This window comes from Rhinichthys klamathensis, unplaced genomic scaffold, assembly GCF_029890125.1.
Source record: "Rhinichthys klamathensis goyatoka isolate OS25496 unplaced genomic scaffold, OSU_Roscu_1.1 h1tg000229l_1, whole genome shotgun sequence".
NCBI lineage: Eukaryota > Metazoa > Chordata > Actinopteri > Cypriniformes > Leuciscidae > Rhinichthys > Rhinichthys klamathensis.
The window spans coordinates 2,601,035-2,625,508 of NW_026606753.1; the positions used below are offsets into that span (position 1 = coordinate 2,601,035).

At 39.5% G+C, this 24,474-nt stretch overlaps 1 protein-coding gene across 1 annotated transcript in view; it reads right to left on the reverse strand.

The window, feature by feature from the left end:
- kcnip4b (potassium voltage-gated channel interacting protein 4b) overlaps nt 1-21,733 on the reverse strand; it is a 50,688-nt gene extending 28,955 nt beyond the window's left edge. The window contains exons 1-6 of the mRNA XM_056265123.1: nt 21,500-21,733; nt 10,380-10,504; nt 10,179-10,248; nt 9,481-9,551; nt 9,033-9,140; nt 8,832-8,936 (exon numbers count right to left, since the gene is read on the reverse strand). Coding sequence (XP_056121098.1) covers nt 8,832-8,936; nt 9,033-9,140; nt 9,481-9,551; nt 10,179-10,248; nt 10,380-10,504; nt 21,500-21,587 — 567 coding nt within the window. The 5' untranslated portion in view covers nt 21,588-21,733. The remainder of the gene's footprint in view (nt 1-8,831; nt 8,937-9,032; nt 9,141-9,480; nt 9,552-10,178; nt 10,249-10,379; nt 10,505-21,499) is intronic.
- Nucleotides 21,734-24,474: the final 2,741 nt, after the last annotated feature.

A 24,474-nucleotide genomic window follows, 5' to 3' on the forward strand; every position in this document is an offset into this window, starting at 1 on the left:
CCAGCCAAATTTGAATGATAAAAAAATCCGGCAAGTACATAAAATAAGCTATCAAAATCTTGAAAAAATGACTGCTCTCAAACGCTGGGGGCGTGTCCGTTGGCTGCGCTGAAACCACGCCCACTCGTGGTAAAGCTGCCGTCACCACAATCAACTGTCACCCGCTACAGCCGGAATGGATGCTCCTAGCAGCTTGTTAGGTTAATTATAACATAAGTGCACAAGGCAACTTACACTCATTGGTGGGCACGCACTGCCGATGATGTCACCAGTTGTCGGCGCGACGGGAGGATGAAGGCCGAGGCGGGAGATAGTCGTTTCGGCCCCATTCACCAGTAACAGCGGATTATCAGTGAATCCCAGTTGTCTCCGACGAAAGTTTATAAAACTATCCTGTGTAAAATGATCACTACAGAGGCGGGTTTTGGTGGTGATCCTCAGCTCTCCATCAAGGTGGCTCTTCACAAAATTAATCCACCCCTTCTTGATGTGATCGTATTTAGGAAATTTAAATAAGGACACCGATCTGTTTTGTACGTGATCGCATCCAGGTAGTACGCATTTCCGTGACGAAGAGATAGCTAACTAGCAAACTATAAGCTGTAGTAACTAATAATACTGACAGTAACTCGCGGTTGAGCGGCAAACTAATGCGAATGTGCTCTATTTATATTGTTAGGGGAGCGGCCAGCCTCAGGGGCTCCAGTGCGTCATCAGGTAGGGGCGGGGCCAGGAGCTCAGGGGCTCCAGTGCGTCATCGAGTACCCGTTTAGCCCCGCCCAAAAAATCCGTAAAATATCAATGGTGAAAAACTGTTTAACGGTCTAAGTCCACAATTCAGTACTTCACTGTTCACAGTCTTTGTAATGTGTTTTAGCAATACATTTATAACATTTATAATGTGTTTTTATACATTTAGAATTTTTTTTTTAATTGCCTTTACAGGGACTTTAACAGAAAATAGTGATTATCAGTTCAACACACAGAGTTATAGAAATTCTACTTGATTTTTTTTTTAAGAACTGCGCTGGTATCGGATCGGTATAATTCAATACTCCGAATTTTTGGTATCGGATTGGATCGGTTCAGAAAAAATGGTATCGGGACATCCCTAATATTTTCTGGTAGGCTATATCTAAAGCCTCGCTCACACTACAGGAGTTTTAGGCCGATTTATGCCCGATTTACCCCTCCCGAGAATCGGAGAAAAAATTTTGTCGAGGACCTCGATCGGTTCCGATGTTCGGCACAGATTATCTGGTAATGTGAGGCGTTCACAGATCGAATCTTGCACCTCCCGATCTGCTCTCACACAAATCGGGCACGCCCCGATCATATCAAACATGTTTGATATTTATCGGGATGAGCAAGATTGTGATTACCGGTACGTCACTGTCTAGCCAATAAGAAACAAGTAGGGCTGTCGTGGTGAAGGAATTTCCATTGTTGTAATTTTGAGTGACTCAACAGCGCGATATGCGGAATTATCTTCATTTATTTATTTATTTATTGCTAAATAAATAAGTGTTACGCTGTGGTCAGCAGGCACGAAGACGAGTAGGCTACATGTTCAGTAATGAAACCGAAATTAAAAAGCCCATTGAAACGAAGTATAGTAAACATGGGCGGCGCTAGGGAGGGGCTAGCAGGTGCTTCAGCACCCCCAAGAAAGACCAAAGCACCCCGATAGCACCCCCCAAAATAATGTCTGGAATCAATTATATTCAAATATATGTTATTTCGAGATATTAAGTCGTTATTTCAATATAATATCTCGGTATTTCGACATAATAACGGCAAATTTTTGTCCCGCCAAAGCCTTTTTTGATCGATGAGTGAAGAATGACTGCTGCGCTTGACAGGGCGCATCACGAGCAGAGAGAGAGAGCCCCGGCCGCGCGCACTCTCACGTCTTCAAACACTTCTCGCGCATATTAATCAAAATCAATTAACACGATAGTAAAAGGTCGGAAGACCGCAGTTTCACGTGGAGCATTTGGAGATTTGTTCTCCTGAATTACCGCGGTGTGTGAATTGTGCTAAAAAAAAAACACGTTGCCTATCGTCTCTAAAAAGCGTTCCTCCCATTCAGCTGACCTAAACCACATTTCAATAAACGAAAAAACCTATCCAGTGATATGTTTTCTGTATTGACGCAAATCTTGTGCGATGTCCTAAACTGCCGAGATAATCACACAAGCGTGCCGTAGACGTCCACTAATGACACGTCCGATACGCAAACGAATGACTCATTTTAACCATTCACTTTAATGAATAGTTAAAACAACCGAGACCTCTGAATCGGTGTATAAAAAATCGGTAACACTTAATTAGATTAGTTAACATTTAGCCTACTATTAATTAACTGCACTTCAGCATTGTTAATGTTAATTGTTTCAATATTTAGAGAGTCAGGCCCACTATATGTGTGTTGTAGCCATTAAATAAGCGCATTTCATTTCAATTTTGTTAAAATATTATAACGTTTTTTGGGTTTTTTTTTTTTTACATCTATGCTGATTATGAAAATTGAACAGCATGAGTAAGATGCGCGATATATCGGAAGATATGATGGGTCAGACATGATTTTGACCACTAAATTTACATTTCATTACATTTAGTCATTTATTTTAGCAGACGCTTTTATCCAAAGCGACTCAACTGAGGACTAAACCAAGCGAGTCATCGTGAAAAGGCAAAAACAACGCAAGTGCTCAAAATACCAAGTTCGGACATTGCTCGGAGTAGCACAACTGTACGTTTACCGCCGCCGCCGACTTGAGCGTCAAAGAAGCTCTGGCCGCCCTGTCAAGGACGCTTGTCAAAAAGTACGGGGAAGCTTGTTGACGCTTTGGACGCTTTGAACGCTCTGACGTTGCAGGGAGAATAGAAGTGTCACAACATAAAATGTAATAAACAGAAAAAAACTAGCAATACATTAAAGAAACCTTTTATAATGACAGCATTTTTATAACCGTTTTGGTCACATTTGGTCGGGGAAAAAAGAATAGAACTATTATTATTATTATTATTATTATTTGCGGTCAAATCGGTGTCACCGTGAGCAAATGAATTGCATTCCCGCTTTAAAACGAGCGATCGTAAATATTTCAAATAAAAGTTGCGCTTTCACGGTCCCTATAAGCAAACAACGTCATGTCATAAATGATAGGAAACCCAGCAACGGCGATTATTGGCTTCTCTTCCATTTTCTCGGAACTAATGTTTTGGTAGGAACGAAAGTTTACATCGTGTGTTTCTCCGGAATCAGCCAGCGCGAGGGACGTCTATATTCCGATTGGTTGCTGGCGTTTTGCCGCTGCTTGCCGCTGCTTGCCGCTGCTTGCCGCTGAACCGCGTCACAGCTCATTACCATAAAGTTGAGCTTCTTTCAACTTTCTGATTGACGCTCAAAACGCCCAAAACGCGACGCCGAGGGATTTGACGCTCCTTGCAGCTGAGAGAAGCCAGCTTCCATTGAAAATGAATGACTTCCGGCCGCTTTGGAAGCTCAAGTCGGCGGCGGTGTGAACGTACAGTAAGCCAGACAAGCGAGGATTTAAAGCAAAAGGATTTTTATTTTTATTTTTTTATGTTAAGTATAAATTAAGTTTTGTTTTGTAGAAAGTCTTTTTTAAAGTGAATTTCGTTTTGTATAAATTGTATCTTAATTTTAATAAATTTTTCATCAACCAATTGGTATAGCCTAAATAAGAAGCAAATATAGCAGACAATATGATAAAGATAAGGAGGCGCAGGCGCGATTGCATTGCACTTGAACTGGAGCACATCTCATCATAAATTTTGCTCATTTAAATAATAGTGTGTGTGTGTATATATATATATATATATATATATATATATATATATATATATATAGGCTAATTGTGCAGCTCCCCCTGTCAATGATCTAGCACCCCCTCAGCACCTGCGTTAAAAATGATCTGGCGCCGCCCCTGATAGTAAACCGAAGATAATGTCAAATGACCCACATAATATAATAACAGAACATAAACCTGACAATAAGCTTTTTAGGCCATTGTTATATAACAGTTAGTTTCGACCCTCGAATCTCTCTTTACTAAAGGCTTTCTGCTTATATTTTACCATTTACTCGGCACTCGCTCAGTCCAGTTACATTGTTACGCCACTAGGTGGCGACAAGGGACTGTCTTTGAGTGAGTCATTAAACTGTTCATTCAACGGAAATGTAAAAAAAATGCGGATTCATTCAAATATAGATGTAATGAAACAAGCTGTTAATTATTTTAATATTTAATTTTAACTTTGAGCTCCACTTTACAAGGCTCAGCTGAGCAGCAATGCGGCGCATGGGCAACGCGAAGCTGATGCTTCACTTCATAGAGATTAATGGCATTGATTCATTGTATTGACCAGAGCTGACGCCATTCATTAGAAATAGCCTAGAAAAAGGATGATTTTTTATTATTTTTTTAATTCTCTTTCCTTGGTCACGGCAACCTTTTCACGAATATGACTTGATATGAAGGACAGATATTTTGTTTACATCCACTTTTCTGCTTCCGATCTGCTGCGTGAGATCACGTGAGCGCGTCCTCTGGCACGATAATCTTAATAACATTGTGTAGTGTGTGATGCGCCGCGATTTTCAAATCTTGTAGTGTGAGCATGTTTAAGATTTGAGGAAAGAAAATCTGCAAAGATTCTCCTTAAGTGTGAGCTGCAACCAGATTTCACAATCGGTTAAGCCTGGTTCACACGGCAGGATAATTAGGCCGATTTTAGCCCCGATTTACCCCTTCCGACAATCTTAAGGATGCTCCGATTATCGTAAATAATCTGATCAGATATTCCTGCCGTGTGTGGTGTGTTAAGACTGCTCTCGTCTGCTCGGAAGGACGTCGGGACCGCTCCGATCTCAAATCGGGGATATCCAACATGTTGGATTTTTTTGGCCCGATTTCTCCTCGTGTGTGGTGTCTCCCGGGGACAAACGAGCACGCAGCCTGTGGACTGTGGCGTGTAGCCAATCAGAAAGCGAGGTGACGAGGCGCAGAGGAAGCACCGGGAAACAAAATCAAAATAGTCCATGCTCGCGTTGTCTCCACTTCTTTGACCATCGCCTTTTCTTTTGGTAACGTTTTTTTTTCGGTTAAAAACAAACTACACTGGTTGTTTACTCTGAAGTCACGTTTGATCTCGAGGGATTTTGCGAGATTTTCCGTCTGACCTGGGAATGCTCGGGAGTCAAATCGGTTCGTGCGTGATGTGTTGATTTTGCCGTGTGGCTGCGCACCACACACTGTACGACCAAAACTGTTAGACCCGTGATTTTTTATCGCCGTGTGTGGGGTCTCTCAGGTTTGGAAAATCGGCCGACAATTTTAAAATCGTTCCGTGTGAACCAGGCTTTAGGATTTTAAAACTCCTGTAGTGTGAGCCAGGCATAAGTTACCAAGGAGCTCTGTTGACATTGGCTTTGCTAACGTTAGTTACAGCTTGATGAATTGAGTTGAACACAGCAGGAGGGAACGCAACATTAGCCAGCTAGCTAAAGCTCTGGTGGGAAATTATTAGCTAACGCTACGGAGGCCATAATATTTTTGACTCATGGCTGAAGTTGAGTTTCTCCAACTCTCCCCAGGTTGGCAAAAAAAAGCACCTCAAAATGCATCAGATTGATGCTTTAAAATATGGAATATTTAAAATTTTCTTACGGGGGGCATGCCCCCGGACCCCCCTAGAGGGGTAACCTTCTCACCTTTTTCACCCCTGACCCGTTTTCATGCCTGTAGAGGTAAGAAACCTGATAGATTTATTATTATTTTTGGGCAAACGTGAATTGACGCTGTCAATTAATTGATGTACATTTTTAATTGACATATTTCAATATAGGGGGCCTTTTGAGGTATAGTGCCCAGGGGCACCACACTGTCTTAATACGGCCCTGCCCATAACCAGTGGTATATATGCAATATTCCAGTGTAATTTTACAGAAAACCCTTTGAAATTATATAAAACACTGCTGAGTGTGATAAATGTTATAGTATGTTGTCTGTGCTATAGTAAACAAAAAGAAACAAATAGGCGCTGTATGATTTTGATCATTTTATTATTTCAGAAGATACAAGACTTATCATTTTACAAATTATTTGCCTAAAATCTGTGGTCTATTACAATCTAGAACAGGATCCTCATCCTCCAGATTTATATCATTCATTATACGGGCATCAGTTTTGTCACCTGTGTTGTGCATCACCTCAACATCACCGGCCAGCCTCCTGGAGATCTGATGCCAACTGTGCCAACTGTGCCACATCTTCAATCTTCAATAGAACCTGAAACAAAGAAATCACTGTTTATACATAGTTTCTGCACTGTAATAATATCCATTTAACAATATCAAAATGTAGATTTACTGAAATGACCATTTTATTCAACTTTATTCAACTTCAACAAGTTGGAAACTATTGCGCAATCATACTTTCCATATCCAAAACATTTGACATTTATTTTCAAATAATAGTTTATCAGATTGGTTGCTGTGCTTTCACATTTCAAACTAACAATAACTTTATGTTAGTAAAAATGTATATAAACATTGTAAATGCTGAAAACCCATAGGGTTATACGTAACTTACCCAAACGCAGTCTTGAGAATGCGCACTCAAAACTTCTCCAAATCGTCCATTTAGAAACCAGTTGCACTTCCAAAGATCGCTTTTATCAATGCCATTGATGCTTTTATCTTTCCAGATGCAATTATAGAAATCAAAACAGTTCATAAACTATAATAACACACGCGAACTCGCGGATATTTCACTTTCAGTCAACAGTCAGAGTGGTCACCCGGAAGTGATCAAGGGAGCACATCCGCATCGGTCAGAATCCCATCTTGTGAAAGGTCCGTCTGATATGTGACGCGAGCTTAGTTCCTGTTAGATATATATACTAAATGCATTGCCTTTACCAGTAGCACAAGTAAGGCTAGCGCCTGTATATAGATGGCTTGGAGATTCGGTGTCTTGCGCGTCTTACGCGCTCAGAGCGCGTCTAATTTCAGTTCATTCGAAAAGGTTTTTCTTACCAACGAAACCTCACAGAAACGTGAAAATGGTCTCATATGAAAGATAACATCCTAAACTAAAAGGTAGATTATAGGTAACCTGACTCCGCCAGATGGATTTGCTCCGCATATCCATCTGGAAACCTTCCGTTGAAGTAGTTTTGGTAAGGAGCGAAAATACTGGTTAGCTGATTGGCCTATGTTGGTGATAGACGGGCCAAATCAACCAATCAGATCAACGAAGCATATGACGTACTAACAGAGCGTATCTTTTCCTCTGAGAAAAGCCTCCAGAGCAGTGTTTTGCTCTTCTTTCAGTGAAGAAATACTCTGTAATTCCGATAAAACTTGCTCGATAGCCACGCTGATGCTAGTTTCATCCGCTGAAGCCGACATGTTCTTTAGACTGAACTGACGCGCTTCTCGTTGCGTCACACCTCAACCCGCCTCAAAGCCAACGCTGATTGGACGTTCGTTTGGTGAACTGCTCCCAAATTTTCTTTAACGGAAAGTATCCAGACTGATCTGCGAGTGAAACCTTGAAAGCTCGCGAGATCAGGATGGTCTCACGAGGCTAGATTATAGGTAGATGATATAGATTATGTGGCTGTTTGCGGCTCACTGAAGCCGACATCGGAGCAGGAATGTGATACTTTTATCTGTCATCTCTGTTTGATTTTATTTCACTGCGCGCTTATTTCGATCTATGAGTGTCTCACAATGTAATAACCTACATTGACAAATTCCTTAGAATGAGAGCTTTATTGTTATATATGACTTGACTGTTTTGTGAAATATATAAAAAAATAAATATTTGTAGAAAGATTTCTTCGCAATCATAAAGCGGAAATATTTGCCTGGGACCAATGCATATTTAAGCTAATATTTCATTTGATATGTATCATAAAAACGAAAGTGATGGTATTCTTTGTAAAGTATAGATTCTAAGCTTTCAAATGTTACCATGAATTGGGTGATACCTTATAGGGAAGCCTATAAAAAGAACGTACGAACATCATAACAATTTTTTTTTTTTTCGGTACCGGGATCGTGGATTTTATGTGGTTAAGTGTAAGACGGACACTGTAAGTTGATGAGTTGATTTACCCGCATTTTAATATGCTCTCGTTCATAGAGATTTTTAGATGGATTGCCTACTGAGGCTTTTTCTCTGACCCAGTTTGTTTGCTGGTTGCAAAACGCTATGTTTCCTACCAACTCGCGTCCCGGGGTGTCGAAATACTATTGGGTGAACTGGCAGTGGGCGAGATCACATAGACCAAAACAAAAACAGACATTCCAACACGGAACACACATTTCAAATGGCAGTAGCATTGTTTTTCAGAGAAACGAGTATGTGAACTCATCATGTTTCCTAAATATCTGCAAACATATGTCTAGTATTTTTATGATTTAGTAGAGTGAAAAAGTTACATACAGCACCTTTAAAATTAATAGTGCTTTTAGTGCTACTCCTATGGACATTTCATCTGGAGGGTTAGGGTTAGGCTTGCTCTTTTACCAGTTGACCAGAAGTGAAGTATTGTTAGTATTGTATTGACAACTGGAGGTTATCTGAATTGTCACGAGTGGAAAAGTCAGATTAGTTTTCGTAAAGTGTATTATGAATTTCCATGACAAGGGTAAAATAACACAAGTTCAAATGTCCTGTGGACATTTAATCTGGAAACTGCTATACAAAGCAAAATTGCACATATTTTCCAAAAATGTATGCATAGTTACATTTTCCCATTATAATATTGTAAAATAGCAGTAGGCCTACTTGGAAGAAAATTCTGACGTGTTGCCTCACTGCCTCCTCTTTGAGCCGTGGATGGATAGATTTCCCCATCAAATCATAAATAGACTTCAAAATATCCAACATTTCCTGAAACAAAAAGATCAAATACAAAGTGTTTGCATTCAGTACATCACAGACCAAACCTCACAAGGTGTTTAGTCCTTGACATTAGAGTGTTCAGACCTCTTTAGTAATCTGTCCATCTTTGTTGATGTCATATAGATTGAAAGCCCAATTCAGCTTCTCTTCAGTAGTGCCTCTCAACAAAACAGAGAGATCACAGACTAACTCCTTTAAAAGCAAAACAACAAAAAAAGCAGAAATGTCAAAGCCTCCTTTCATGCTTCCATTTAAACACTTTTTTTTTTGGCAGTCTTAAAGAATGGATATAATAAAGTGTCTGTACATTCTTTCTAATCTTTTATCCAGTGTTAAAGATTTAAACATTTGAAAACATTATCTATTGCAAAAATCTGAATCAAATTAATATCAAATATAAGGGATAATCAATAGTGATTGACTGTATTCAAACTATTAAAGCCATTCAAAACATTGACTTTTTCATATGCATATTTTTTCCACATAAATGTTTGTCCTGATCTACAAAAACAATTCAGTTAAAAATCCTTACCTCAAAACTAAGAGAGCCATTCTTATCTTTATCAAATGCATTGAAGAGAAACTGAGCGTACTTTGATGAATCTAAGAAAATAATAAATATAATTATATTACTGCAGGAAAAAATGTGATGCTTTAGATTTTTAGGTTCTAAACATTTTTCAAAGAAATAGTATTATAATGGCATGGCAGCCAGTTTTACTTTTATTATATATTTATTTGAATTGGTTTGGCCTGTCCCATAGCTTAATAAAATCAGGATTTGAACTGAATCTGCTCATAAAATGGCACACTTCATATTTTTTTCCCAAGGGGATACAAAGTTATACTGGTTTCATCATATTATATATTGTAATTTTAAGAGTTGTAACTTTCTGTTAAAATTGTGTGAAAAATCTCACATCAGACCACAAGGAGGAGACACTGACTGCAGTGTGCAGAAAAAGATCTCGGTCTTCCAACCGTCACAAATCACAATACAAAGTATTTTCATGTGATTTGCACATATTTTTAAATACAGTAATTTACTAATAGCCTTTAATGCCTGCACAATAGATCTTTAACATGTGATCACTTGATTTCATAGAGAATTTGCATTTTAGTTTCCTATTAAGAAATATATCAAAGGTGGCATTTTATATATATATATATATATACACACATTTTCTTTGGCTAAACATATTTAATAATATAAACTTTAAGTGGACCAACCTCCCAGTGGGAAGAACACAGCATAGATGTTTTTAAATGTGTCCTCATTCACAACTCCACTTGGACATTCCTAGCAAAAACAGGATCAGACAAGAAAGCAATATTTAAGGGACTGGGATTTCTCCAAAGAGAGCAGAAGCCTAAAAATGACATCATTTTTCATTTCTACACCCAGCAGGTGGGGTTATACTGAACTCTCACATTCTTGAATCCTCTATAGAGTAACTGCAGCTCTTGTCTGGAGAAGTGGGTCTGCGACTGCAGTTGCTCCAGATTTTCAGGGTGATACCGCACCGTTGTGCTCTCTTGTTCTTCGTCCTCATTATCTACAACATAGCACATACAGCTGCCATTATTATTTTTCTATGGGCAATACAGCTTATGTATCAAAGAAAGAATAAGCAAAATAATGTATCAAAGAAACATAATTTTATTTACTGTGATATGCATGTGTTCAGACACACCCTTGTTCATAATCTGTCCAAAGACACCTAGAGCTTTATCTTTAATTAAGAATCCTGGCACTAGCAGGTCCAGTTACACTAATTACACAAACAATTGCCTTTTTGATGAATAATGAAAAGAGAGTGACATATTGATGGCTTTTTCAAGCCCAGGTTTCCTTTTACACATTGCCTTTGATTTAAAGGGATACTCCACTTTTTTTGGAAATAGGCTCATTTTACAACTCCCCCAGAGTTAAACTGTTGAGTTTTACCGTTTTTGAATCCATTCAGCCGATCTCCGGTTCTGGCGGTACCACTTTTAGCATAGCTTAGCATACGTCATTGGAGTGGACAAGACCATTAGCATTTCTCAAAAAAAAATGACCAAAGAGTTTCGATATTTTTCCTATTTAAAACTTGACTCTTCTGTAGTTACATCGTGCACTAAGACCGACGGAAAATGTAAAGTTGCGATTTTGTGTTGAAGGAAGGTGGCCTATTTTCAGGCGCTGCGTCATATCATTACGCCTGCTGCACTCATGGTACGGCAGTAAAGTTTCTTGATTATTACGCAGGAATGAGAGTATAGTTCCAAGCCATATCAGCCTAGAAAATCGCAACTTTACATTTTCCGTCGGTCTTAGTGCACGATGTAACTACAGAAGAGTCAAGTTTTAAATAGGAAAAATATCGAAACTCTTTGGTCATTTTTTTTTTAGAAATGCTAATGGTCTTGTCCACTCCAATGATGTATGCTGAGCTATGCTAAAAGTGGTACCGCCAGAACCGAAGATCGGCTGAATGGATTCACAAACAGTAAAACTGAACAGTTTAACTCTGGGGGAGTTGTAAAATGAGCCTATTTCCAAAAAAAGTGGAGTATCCCTTTAAGAAACTACATTAGGGTCCAAACCAGATTTTGTGTCTTTACTTCAATAATGCATCATAACAAAATGTGTTTAGGGAGCATGCAAGTATTTAGTTTATTGTGCAGTATTGTATTTTTTTTTTTATTGCTTTTTGATTTAATTTTGTATAACTCTGTTTTGATATTTAAAGCTGTTCATAAAATACTTAACCATTTAGTGGCTATTATGTACAGTATGTGAGGTTCAATATTCATAGCATAAACTGCTTAACGGGTCTGCTGGCCTGTTTCCATGAATTTTATTAAATATTCACCACCGTGCCTTAGCAGGTCAGGTATCTAGTGGTGTCTCCTTTAGGACATCCATAATACCTCTGTCCCAGTTTCTCATGAAGAACGTCCTGGTGCAGGTTGATGCTTGCAGCCCTAAAGCAATGGTTTTCACAAGATATAGTCGTTGTGCTTAAAAAAGTACTACTTCTAGCCTATATCCTTGTCCAAGTAGAGAAATAGCCTATACCCTTTCTGAAGAAATACAGAAGAAGAAAAAAAAGGCAATGATAATTGCATAAAACCTTTATTAAAACATCCAGTCTTATTTGAACTATACTGCTATTTACTATTTGAAGGTCAACATGTTCTTGTTAAACAACTGTTTTTGTATGAGGGGATTAATATATTGGGGTACATTGGGACTAATAAATTGGGGTAGAAGAATGACCCACTTAAAGACTGGTCAAGATTTTACAAGCTGCTCCTAAAACATAATAAATCAAGTCACAACACCCACCACTTCACTGTTCACATTTCACTGGTGTGCTACAAATAACCAGAGCAGATTTGAGAGTCTAGTTCTGGATCTGCAATTTGTTTAAAGGGAAACTTTTATGGAGAAAACATCAATCACGTGTGTTATAGACATAATATAGATTTACCAATAGGGTCACTCCGTGACAAATCAACCAAATTTCAGAAACTTCACTGGCTCAAATTTTTGATTTTGTTAATATTTTTTCTGAAGAAAGAAAGCCAAAATATTAAATGTCATGGATGAATATTTAGTAATCCAATATTTTGTTGAGGGGGGTCAGAATGACAATTTTCACCAGAGATTTGGAGCCAAATTACAGAATAATTCACTCTATTTTAGGACTGAAAATACAGTTGTGAGGAAACCTAAAATTATCATTGGACACACAAGAAACGGAGACAAAACAGCATTATTAACAAAAAAAACAAAAAAATGCTTTGGCTCAGATGAAAGAGCAAATCGATGGTGTCTGATAGAAGAAAACATTTTCTATAAAAATAGCTTTTTTGGAACATTTATATATAAAAATTACAAATTTTTCTCCATAATCATAAGTTAACCATATTTGTTAATTTTAAGAGCTTATTTTGAATGTAATTTCATACATTTTCCACTCATTGCCATAGTGTGTCGTAAGGAGTGTGGTAATCATTCTTTCCATGCTGAGTGGCAACATGACACAGTATCACTTTCATAAATGTCTGCTTTGGCCTGTTTTTTAAGTACAAAGCGAAAAAAGATTGAAGGGTTTGTAGCTATTTTTGTCTCGTGATGCTTTTAAGGCATAAATACGGACTGAGCAGTGAATCCCCAGAGGGAAACCGATCAACTGGATTAAATTAATCAAAAACTAAATGTATATCCATCCAGAATGCATGAATTTAAAATAGGAAGGTACTTCTAAACTTCTCAAATGCAGAAAAAAATGAAGCGGAAATGTGGCGGATAAAATTACCTGAAAAAGATACTGGTGTCTCCAATACTTAAAGCTGCTGTCCGTAACTTTTTTAAGTTAAAAATTATCCAAAATAATTATATAAAAAAAAAACATATTCTGCAAGTGGTCAAAACTATCTGCTTGCCATAGCTAGATTCAAAACGGTTAGCTTGTAATAATGATTTTAATTCCAGTGGTACTGGTGGGTTTCCGCGGGAAATTCGAGCATGTCTTTGCGTCATTACGTCACACCCGTACACATAAAGAAGGAGTTTCGGCTCCTTCGGCTATACTGCGCGTGACGAGATGTTTAGATGTATAGGCTTTTCTCGCAGCACTTTAATTAAACTTATGGCATCCAGAAAGATCCAAACAACAATCATCAGTGTCAACTGGAGATTCAGCAGTTATAAAACCCAAAAGACTTCGTACTTCGGATTTAAGGTGGCTAGAGAAAGAGAAAGAAACCGTCTCATGCGAACACAATGATTTAAACATCGGCGGGGCTTTTGAAAAGTGCGTGAACTCCGTGTTTTGAAGGGGTTCAAAACGGAAGAAGAGACGGCTTTTTTCTGCTGAACAAGTAAGTTAAGACATTTCAATAGTTCAATCGTGTAACAGTACGTTTTCTTAATTCACACAGTTATGGAGTTTCCTTTGTTGTGCCTTTCTCGTTTTGCTATTATTGAGAATATGAATTCTGAACTACACAGGTAACCATAAAACACATTAAATTTAACATTAGTCACGCAATTCTGATGTTGTTAACATGAACAATTTGAGAACAAAGTAGGCTATAATTTGCACGGTTGCTGTAAATCGCGTTGATTAAATCTAACGAAGCTTATCATGTCGAATGCTTTTTCCCAATGCCGCTGCTAGCCATTTTGGTGCCCTGAGCATAATTCCTTTATGATGCCCCCCCCCCCCCCCCCAGGTTAGTTAGGGGTGTTCGGGGGAAATTTTGGATTTTTCTGAACTACAGATGTGCATTTTAAGATGTTGTAAAGGCAAAAAAAAAAAAAAAAATTCGATAACAACAGCTTTAAAACCATGTCAGTGGGCAGCTGATTATTTTTCTCTCCTCATCAGCATCACACTCTTTTTCTCTTTGTTTTTATCTTGCCCTGTCTCTTCCCCTCCTAAAGTTGGCTTTTTTAATTTACTAAAGGTTACAATTTGTATTTTATTCTCAATATGTACACATTCATTATAAATCATGTGCCTAACATGATGAAAACGGCTTTGTTCATGTTTCTTGTCCCCTCACAATGACAGTAGCCTAAACTATTACACTAGGCTACATGTTACATAGGCCTATTTTCAGTTCAAAATGGCGAAATTAGACAAAACTATATTAGTTTGCCTAATTATTTTTTGTCATTCGTTTAACATTTATGACCTAAAAAAAACTGTGAAATAAAGTTAAGTTTAGCTACTTACATCTTATCTCGCACTTGACCGTACACTGAAGCGTCGAGTTGCACTGTTAAAATTCGCGCTCAGCGTCTGTGAACATAAAGCCCGCCTACTTTGATTTGATTGGTCATCTCAAATATTCTGACATTGACGAGCAGTGACAGACCAATGAGGCTCAGATGAACACACACATGAACACACACACACACACACACCCTGTCCTGTGTTTCTGACGTGCTCTCTGTCTCTGCTCGGCGCCGCTGCGGAATGAAGAGGAAGAACGCGCTGAATCTGATTATAACAAGAAGTTTGATGATTGGTTTTTCATTAGGCTATTTTTGGTGCCCCCTCAGCACTTGGTGCCCTACGCACAGCGCGTGATGCGCGTGGTGGGAGCGGCGGCGCTGCTTTTTTCCCCTTAGTTGGTCAGAACAAAAATGGATTTTACTTACTTGTTCAGAAGACATTTTCTTATGAAAATTCTTATGTTGGTCAAACTTTCAAAAAGTGAATCTGTGATTCTGTATGACAGTATCCACACAGCGCGGTGACTGACAGCACCACTCGCCTCAAAGCACTGTGTTCATCCGCGCTGTTTCATGCCGATTTACAACCCACGTAAAGATGATAATTCCGCGAATCACTGCAGTTACAGATTTCGAACAGAGAGATGGCGACAAAGAGGAAAAGCTACGGACTGCAGCTTAAATTTATGGCATTATTAAGGGATCATCAGTGTCTTATGGTTGGCTATGGAATGATGGAGTGTGTAATTATATTTAGTCCCACAAGGATAATGAAGCATAGCCAAGGGAAAAATGAAATTAATTAGAACTCCCATCCACAAAGTTAAGACCATTAATGATTAGCACTGTAATTTCAGTAATAAACCACATAGGGTGGGTTAAGCAACTATATTGTTATTTTTATTGCATTTAATGATAGACAGTGATGAATGAATACAAACAAAATACACAACACAATCTAATTTACTAATTGTCAATAAATAAATAAAAAATTATGGAAGAACAGTGTATATTTAAACCTTAATTGACACTATGGTGGATTTACATTATTATGGTGTACACGTCTGTGCTATTTTCAGACTAAAAGATGTTAGAGACAGTTAGCCAATCTCTATAGCTGTTAAACATGGCTCTGTATTACCTTGGCAAGGTATTTGATCTACAACTCTGCCATTAAATATTAAGTATTTCAGTAAAATGTGTAATTACACCCTTCAAGAGTCAAGGGAGAAAAAGAGGTGTAAGGCATGAACTTACAAGCAGTCTGGGAAAGAGTTTTAACACCTGTTGAGCTTTCTATTAGCATTAGTGTTGCAATGTGATATAATGTTGTAAATTTCATTTAGATTGACATATAGTAACAAACGTAGAACTTTCCAAGAAGTTTATTACTTTGCTCAATAGTTAATAACACCTTAAAAAAAAAAAACCTTGCACTGAAATGTTCCTTGCTATTGGATGCCATTTTACTCATTCCTCATCAAACCTTTTGTAGTGAGATTGGTCTTGAATCTGTGTCATTCTAATAAACTTTTAATTGAGCTATTGTAATTTAAGTGTATAATGTTGTTTTCTTGGACATTTCTAGTTTGGTGTGGTTACTTCTTGCCTGATGTCGGTTTTTGAAAATGAAATATGAATCGTTGTCGTGGAAAAATGACATATGGGAAACTAATGCTACATTCACACCGGACGCGAATAGTGCGTCAGGCGCGAGTGATTTCAATGTTAAGTCAATGCAAAGACGCGTTACGCGCGTAAAAAATTCCTGCGGCGCAAATGAGGCGTAGAGCGCGGCGCGGTAGACGCGAATACGCCTCATTCGCGCGTCAAGTTCGCGCGAATGGCGCGAATTGAAGCGTCTGGCGCGGAAGCGCGTTACGCGCGAATGATTTAGTTAGTGCTATTTGTGCATTCACGCGTTTAACGCGAATTCGCGTCTGCCGCCCGAGTTGAAAAATTTGAACTTCTGCGTCAATTCGCGCCGCGTTAACCAATCAGGAGCCTGCTTGCTGCTGTCACGTGGTGAAGTGAAAGTTTGTTATTTTAATACATTATTTTGTAATATTACTAAAATGTCTGGTGTGGTTCTAATGCACAACAAAGCAAATCTTTCACATAAAAACTCGATTTTAATATATGAGAGATAGTACTCATTTTGTATTGAATGCTATTTATTCCATATCTATTTTAGATTATATGAAACATTATTATTTTAATGTAAAAACAACAAACACATAGTGTATAATAAATAAAAAAATCACAGGACAGGTTTCACTTTTGGAGGCTGGCTCCATTTATTATCAAATAAATGTGCGGGCGAGGGTGAACCTCGCGCCGGGCTGTAGAGCGCGGGCTCGTCAGGCAGCGACCACTCGAGGCCGAGGCTTTACACGGCCTACGGTGTCCTCGTCAGCGTCCTCACCGTTAGGTCCACCAAACCTAGCTCCTGGAACAAATGATGAAACTCCTGAAACCCTCCGGAGGGTCTGGTGGACCCGAGTACAGCGACGATGTCCCCTACGCAGCTGTTTCTGCTCTCCAGAGCATATACGAGCGGTGACTCTCTCGAATAATGCTAATGCTAATGCTCGATAAACATCTAAAAAGATGGCCGCCGACGGGTTTCGAAACTTTCGCCTCTGACGCGCGTAAATTTCGCTTCAAACTTTTGTTTTTACGCGCGTCAATTTCGCCATTGACACGCGAATTAACACAAAGTGGTCAAGCGTCAAACTAGACGCGGTAGACGCGAATTTGACGCGCTATTCGCGTCCGGTGTGAACGTAGCATAAGGAGGGGTGTACAGCAAGCAATTTCTTATGGTGGGGTATTTTTGAAAGTCAGTTTAAACACATGTCTGGAAGTCTTACATGTAAATAGAAAACACTGTTGAGCATTTCCACTGTTATAGGACAAGCACAAATACATGTATATTCACAATGAAACCATGCTGTTGATACACGCTGATTTTATTACATTTCCTTTTTTTAAAGGACATCTGTATTAGAATATTGCAGGCTATGGTTGTCAGAAAAATGGAAAAAGTAAAACAATTGGATTGACCTAAAATAAATTGCAATTATTTAATTAATCTGCAACATATGTATTGTTTTGCTCAAACACAGAGCATTGCCAAGGTCATGGGTTTGAATAATAAAATAGACTATACATTTAGTGCAATGTTGCTTTGGATAAAAGCAGCAAATGTAAATGACAACTGCCCCTGGTCTGTTTGACTGGTGTGTGCTGGTGTGTACAACTTTGCTTTTTCAAATTTGTAAATAAAACAGATTACTGGAGTAAATTTTACAAGAAAATACAATTTCAGTTCCTGTCAGTCGCTCACGTTCGACGTTACGTCGACGTGACGACGTAATTGGGATCACCAATCTACTTTGAGTGTATTAAAACGAGCCAATGGACATTGGCATGCGATAATTGCATAAGCTGCTCTGCTTGCAGCGAGAGCATATAACGTGCAGCAGGTGCGTTGCATATTTGTCTTTCGCTTCAGAGCCGAGCGGTTGTACTGTTTCTGCTCTACAATCTTCTGACAGTGTTAAACTTCAAAAGAAGGAAACGAATCTGCTTCTTCAGGAGAACGCCTCTTCAAAGCTGGTGTTGGTGTTACAGCGCAGACAAGATCTCACAGAGAGCCGGCAAAAACAGCTGTTTTCACAGCTCAGAACGTTGTGCCTACAATGAGAATGTGAGTGCTCACATCAGGCTTGCACTATCGTCCTGTTTGTGTAGCCGCGGTCATCACTGGGTGCTTCAACAACAGAGAGAGCAGTTTTTCCTGAAAGAGGATACACGGTTTGACACTGTGTTTTTTCAAGATGTCATTCAAACCGTGTGTTTCTGGATGCGGTCGTTTCCTATCCTCATATGACAGCCACGATCACTGTTTCACATGCCCGGGCTTAAGCGTGCTGAAACTGCGCTCGTGGGTGGTTTACGCTCTCTCTCCACGTCGGCACGTTGTTCGTCTTGCCTTTCTCATAAAGGTTTAAGCGATCAGTGTGCCGTGTGCCGTCAAGCTGCCTGCTGACAGCACAGGTTGTCATGGCAACCCAGCGCGTGTCGTTCGGTGGTCTAGATGCGCAGTCGAAACTCAAATGCCTCAAACGAGGAGGAGTCTCCTCGCCTATGCCCCGATCTAGTTCTTCTTCTGGTACACCAGAAAAGGGCAACTTCTGCGTATAGCCAGGGTGACCGGAGGATTATAGTGAGGGCTTTCCCGCCGGATAACCAATCCGTGTGGGCCCCTCACTCCTCTATCACATCGCAAACATGTTGAGACTGTGTTTGTGGTTGGTTATATTCTCTTATGAGAACATGACCACGTCAGCATGTTGTTCGTCTTGCCTTTTTCATTAAGGTTTGAACGATCAGCATGCTGTGTGCCGTCGAGTTGATGACCACATTCACTGTCTCGCATGCCTGGCAGCTTTCTAGATGGGATTGCTGGTCATTCTCATGATGAACCTAACATTTCATTCGGGGCTACAGCCTAGGATTAGATGTCGATCGCTGCATCAGAGAGAGGGCTGTTACGCTCTGGAAATGAAGATGATGCTGAGCTTCCGCTATATGGTATGCGTGCTCATGCTGAATCAGATTCAGACTTGACAGCCATGCTTTTCCAGACTACTCTGGGGGCGCAGTGCGACGCGTAATCATCTTGCCCCGCCCCCGTGCCTTCTCAGATGTGTGTTAAGAACTTTTGCAGTATGGAAGCATTTTGGCGCCAATATGGCAAGCAAAACATGCCAAAAGCTGCAGATTTTTTTTCCCTCTCTCACTACCCTCAATGGTAGGGCGGCAGTGCTACTGCAGACCGCCTCTTCCCTGCATGTGACGGCCATCCTGAAAAATAAATAAATAAATTGTGGAAGGCCAAATAGTCATAATGCATGAGGGTAGTTCTGAGTCGGGGTTGAGCTGCGTTTGGTGACTGACCGTGTTTAAAGTCACAGCGCTGGCCCTCGGCCAGATGATGTCCACCCTAGTGGTCCAGAAGCGCCCCCTGGCTAAACCTTGCAGAGGTGCGAGACATTGCCAAAGTTCGCTTTCTCAATGCTCCCATCTCACGAGGTGGCCTTTCGGCGATACTGTTGGAGACTGTGGCCAGCGGTTCTCCGCAGTTCAGAAGCAGGCTGAGGTAACCAAAAGCTTGCCCCAATGTGCTCACTGGTGGGCTGCCCCTCAGTCTGTTCGTTGCCAAGGGTGTCCGTCCCCTGCAGAAGAAAAAAAAACCATCCGCCACACCAGCTCAACTGTGACGTTGAGCTTTTGCAGGAAGATGGCACCACCCATCACAGCAGCCGTGAGACGGGCGACCCAGATTAGTATAGCTGCTCTTCCCCGAAGGAGGGCCGGGCGGAGAACTTTACGACGCTATGCCTTGAAACCCTCTGCCCCCTCTTGCTTCGCCAGCGTCAGTCTGATGCACTCGAGGCAGCATCTGAGAGAGATATCTATGTCTCACTCATCCCCTGCCGGTCGGTGGAGTCAGGATAGTGTTGCACCGCACACTCAGGACCCACTTTGGGCCGCTACGCCGTCCGAGTCGAACATTTACAGAACAGTTCGTCCATAAATTAATGCAGGAAAGTCTGTTTTAAGGGCTGTGGGTCTGTCCTATGGCCTCTGCTTTTTTCACGTGACCACATTTTTAACAGCTATAAAACCAACTTCTGATCGTAGTCATGGTAGCCAAGACCCTTCTTGCCCTTGTTGGGGGGATGGGACTATAGATCCCAGAGTGAGTTTTAAAGATTATTTGTTAAATATAACAAATAATTGTGTCTGATTTGTCTCAGTCGTTACAGTGTATTCTCCACATTACCTCCCTTCGGGAAGGATGTGGCTTCCACAGCATCCCTCTCCTCTAGAAAGGCACGCTTTCCCAGTGTTATCCAAGAGTTCCACTGTGTGGGTTATAATGGAACAGCAGTTTGAACTCCCTCTCATAGGTCTTCCACCCCAATCAGTTGGGCGTCCCGTCACCACGGTTGATGACCATCGCTGTACGGCTGAACACGTCTCGGCTCCTCAGCGTAAAACAAATATGCAACGCACCTGCTGCTCGTTATATGCTCGTGCTGCAAGCAGAGCAGCTGATGCAATTATCGCATGCCAATGTGCATAGGCTTGTTTTAATACACTCGAAGTAGATTGGTCTCTCAAGGCAATCCCAATTACATCGTAACGTCTCCCGTTCCCTCCTTCAGGGAACGAGGGTAAAATACGTAACCGAGACTTTTTTCTACTACAAGATTTCATTTTTAATTCAGTTTGACATATGTGAAATTTACTAATGATTTCCGAGTCAAAAGTGTTTCTACAAAAAATTATTTTCATTGTAGACCTGTCAAAATATGTCTTATATCTTTGATCTTTTACAAAATGTCTGTTACTTTTTAAATAATTTGTGTACATTATGTAATGCATAACAGATCATTTGTTAAAGTAAATATAAATAGAAAAGTCATAAACGTTAATTAAATTATACATTTTCACACACAGTAAGTCATATTAGAATATTCATGAACTACTGATCTATAATTAATCTATTAATTCAATTTATTTCAATGTAGTCTATTATCCGATTTCTAATATAGGCCTATTAAATAATTTAACTCTGGTAAAGCAATTATTTAGCAGTTAATGTTAACAATTTTGGAACAAAAGCTGATATAGGCTAAATGAAGTTCAGAACAACAAAGCGACAGAACGATGCAAACTTTATAGTCTCGGTGCAATGCGGTTAACTATATCCAGAAAAATATTGTTACAAACTGGTTACCTGAGTTCAGAGTTCCTGTGATTAAGCGAGCAATATGCTGGGTAAACTTGATCAACTGACGCTTGCATCGTCGCCGTCGGCTGCTCATTTTTCAGAGAAGGAATGGAAGCAAAAGCAAGTTCTCCGATTTATTCCAATTTGCTATCAGGTTGGATTTAACTGGTTTCAGTTTCCTATCAGATAGGCTATATGGATGGACAGTGACGCTGAAAGATGCTCGTCAGCGTTAAAAACACCTGAGAGCGAGGGAGAAGAAACACCAATTTCCTCTCGCTCGCTCTCTCTCTCTCTCTCTCTCTCTCTCTCTCTCTCTCTCTCTCTCTCTCTCTCTCTCTCTCTCTCTCTCTCTCTCTCACACACACACACACACGCGCGCGCGTGCGCGTGCACACACACGTCATGTTGGGTTTTCTTCATTTCATGACAGATCACCATTATTTTGGTGTAGGCTACTGTCTCATACGTCAGACCATTTGTAATAGCCTACTTAAGTTTCTTTCATTCTTTTACAAATAAGAAAAATAAAAATGTCAATATGTCAATACAAATAATAAATAAAACAAACGCTCATAAAGTCAACAAAACCTTTGCTTTCTGCCTATGTATGTAGTTCCAATGAAAATCATGCATTTTCTCAGTAAGTGAGAAAACTTAATTTTAAAGAAGTGACTGTAGTACCTCTAGAAGCAACAAGGAGGCAGTTCTGAATTTGAGTATCCTCTGGCAAAGGCACACTCTGTGTTTTAGCCTACAACTCCCTCTGGTGGACAAGATCATGTAATGTGATCATTCTGTGTATTCTGCCTCTTCAGTTATGCAATAAACATCATTAGACAAACAAGGTTGTGTTACATTACGATATACAAAATATAGTACATAGAGGGGGTCGTGTGACAACATGTTGGTTGTTAAAGCGGTAGTGAAGCCTCTCGTAAAGTAGCCTAGTAGGCTACAAATGACTGCATATCTTACAACTTTACAAAAGCTGCTTTGAGACTTGCCACATTAATAAAGAATTCTGATGTGAAACTGATGTGCTGATTCAACTGTTATATTGGATAATAATTAAAAAAATTTACAATAACTTTGGTTATCGTCAAAGCTGGAACTATATTTTTTTAAATATAAAATTAGGCTGCACAACTCATGCAAAAGCTTAAGGAATGAGTCAACAACTGAGGGTTATTTTACTCAGTACTGTTCTTCCCCAGCTAACAGGGAACGTTCCCATAGGCCTCTTTCACTAACGCTCTTTAAAAGTTTTGTAAATGTTAGGACAAATCATTCTTAAAATAATGTTTATGGAATGTTTTTATGATGTTGTTAATAGTTAATTTAAGTTCACGTAATGTAGGGAGAAAACGTTCTTAGAATAACATTCTCTGAACATCCTTGTTAATTTTAATGTTATCATAAAATGTTATCATAAAGTGAGTACAAAGCTCATGGAACGTCCTTATGATGTAATTTGTACAGTTTGCTGAATGTTCTCTTATTGTAGAGAGAAAACGTTAGAACAAAGTTCATGGGATGTGTTTACAATGTAATTTTTAGGCCTATACTTGAACATTCTCATAACATTTAAGTACATTTTTTTTGTATAGGCCTAGTGCTTTTCACAAAACACATTGTTTCGAAGCAGCTTTACAGAAAATCATGATGTTATAATGTTTATAATATCTTAAAATTGTCATGCCTTAGTCGCATTTAGCAGATTCCCAGCTCAGGGAATGTTCTCAGAGCTCAGACTCTAACGTTAATAGAACATTCATTCAAAGTTATCTAGTCTTTAAAAAAATTCTTAAAATGCTAGGCCGCTAGCACAAAAACTTTATTTATGTATGGTTCATGGAACATATTTTTTGGAATGGTTTAGTTGGACGTTCACGTTCATCTAACATTTTTTAAAGGTTACTACTTGTTTGATCATTAAAGAAAATAGAAGAAAAAAAGATCCCAAGAAATAATTTGTGCAAGTTGTATATTAAATATACAGGCAAGCAGGAATAATACACTGACTTCATCCCAGCTAAAATAGTTCTTAGAATATTTTGCAAACATTCCTATTAAAGGTGCAGTGTGTGATTTTTAGCGGCATCTAGCGGTTCGGTTGCGAGTTGCACTAAGGGCTCAGCCCACTGCTCACCCCTCCCTTTCGAAGAAGCTACGGTGGCTAAAATGGGACAAATATATTGTCGTCTGAGAGAATAGCCAGAGTAAGCCAAGAGTGTGTAACATTGTCACTGTATCTGTACCACAGTCCATTATAAACCACATTATGGATAAAGTTTACAAAGCCATAGTCAGGTGAGGATCAAGGGTCTTAATATATAATATAATAATATTAATCAGCTGATTGTCTCACAAACGTAACCTGCACATTTCTCCCCACATAGCAAACCCATAATACAGCGAGGGAGAAGAACCACATGAAACTATGCAACTATATATTTTTTGTAACAGGGTAGTAAAAGTTTAGCTGGCTAATATGAGCTGTTATTGTGGCTGAGCTGGTTTAAGCGTAAAGCCTTGTTTAAACTCGACGCGTCCGCATGAGCCCAAAGATGACATGATTACACACAATAGGCTTTTTTTCTCTGATTTTGAAAACTCTTCGCGATCGACTTAAAATTCTTCCAAGATTGACTTGTGGACCGCGATCGACGGGTTGGTGATTCCTGTAACATACTGTTTTACGGTCAATGACAAGAGTACTAATCAGCTGATTGTCTCACGAACGTAACCAGCACATTTATCCCCACATAGCAAAGCCATAACACAGCGAGGGAGAAGAACTAAGTTACATGAAACAATCCAACTACATATTTTATACCACTGACAAGGGAAAAGTCACTACTCACGGTGTCTATGGCTTCTGCTTCTCTTTCAAGGTAGTGACGAAACGCGCTCTGTAGCGCTGTTTGTTCGCTGTCGGCTACGGTAGAAACATGACATCACAATATGTCGACCTTCAT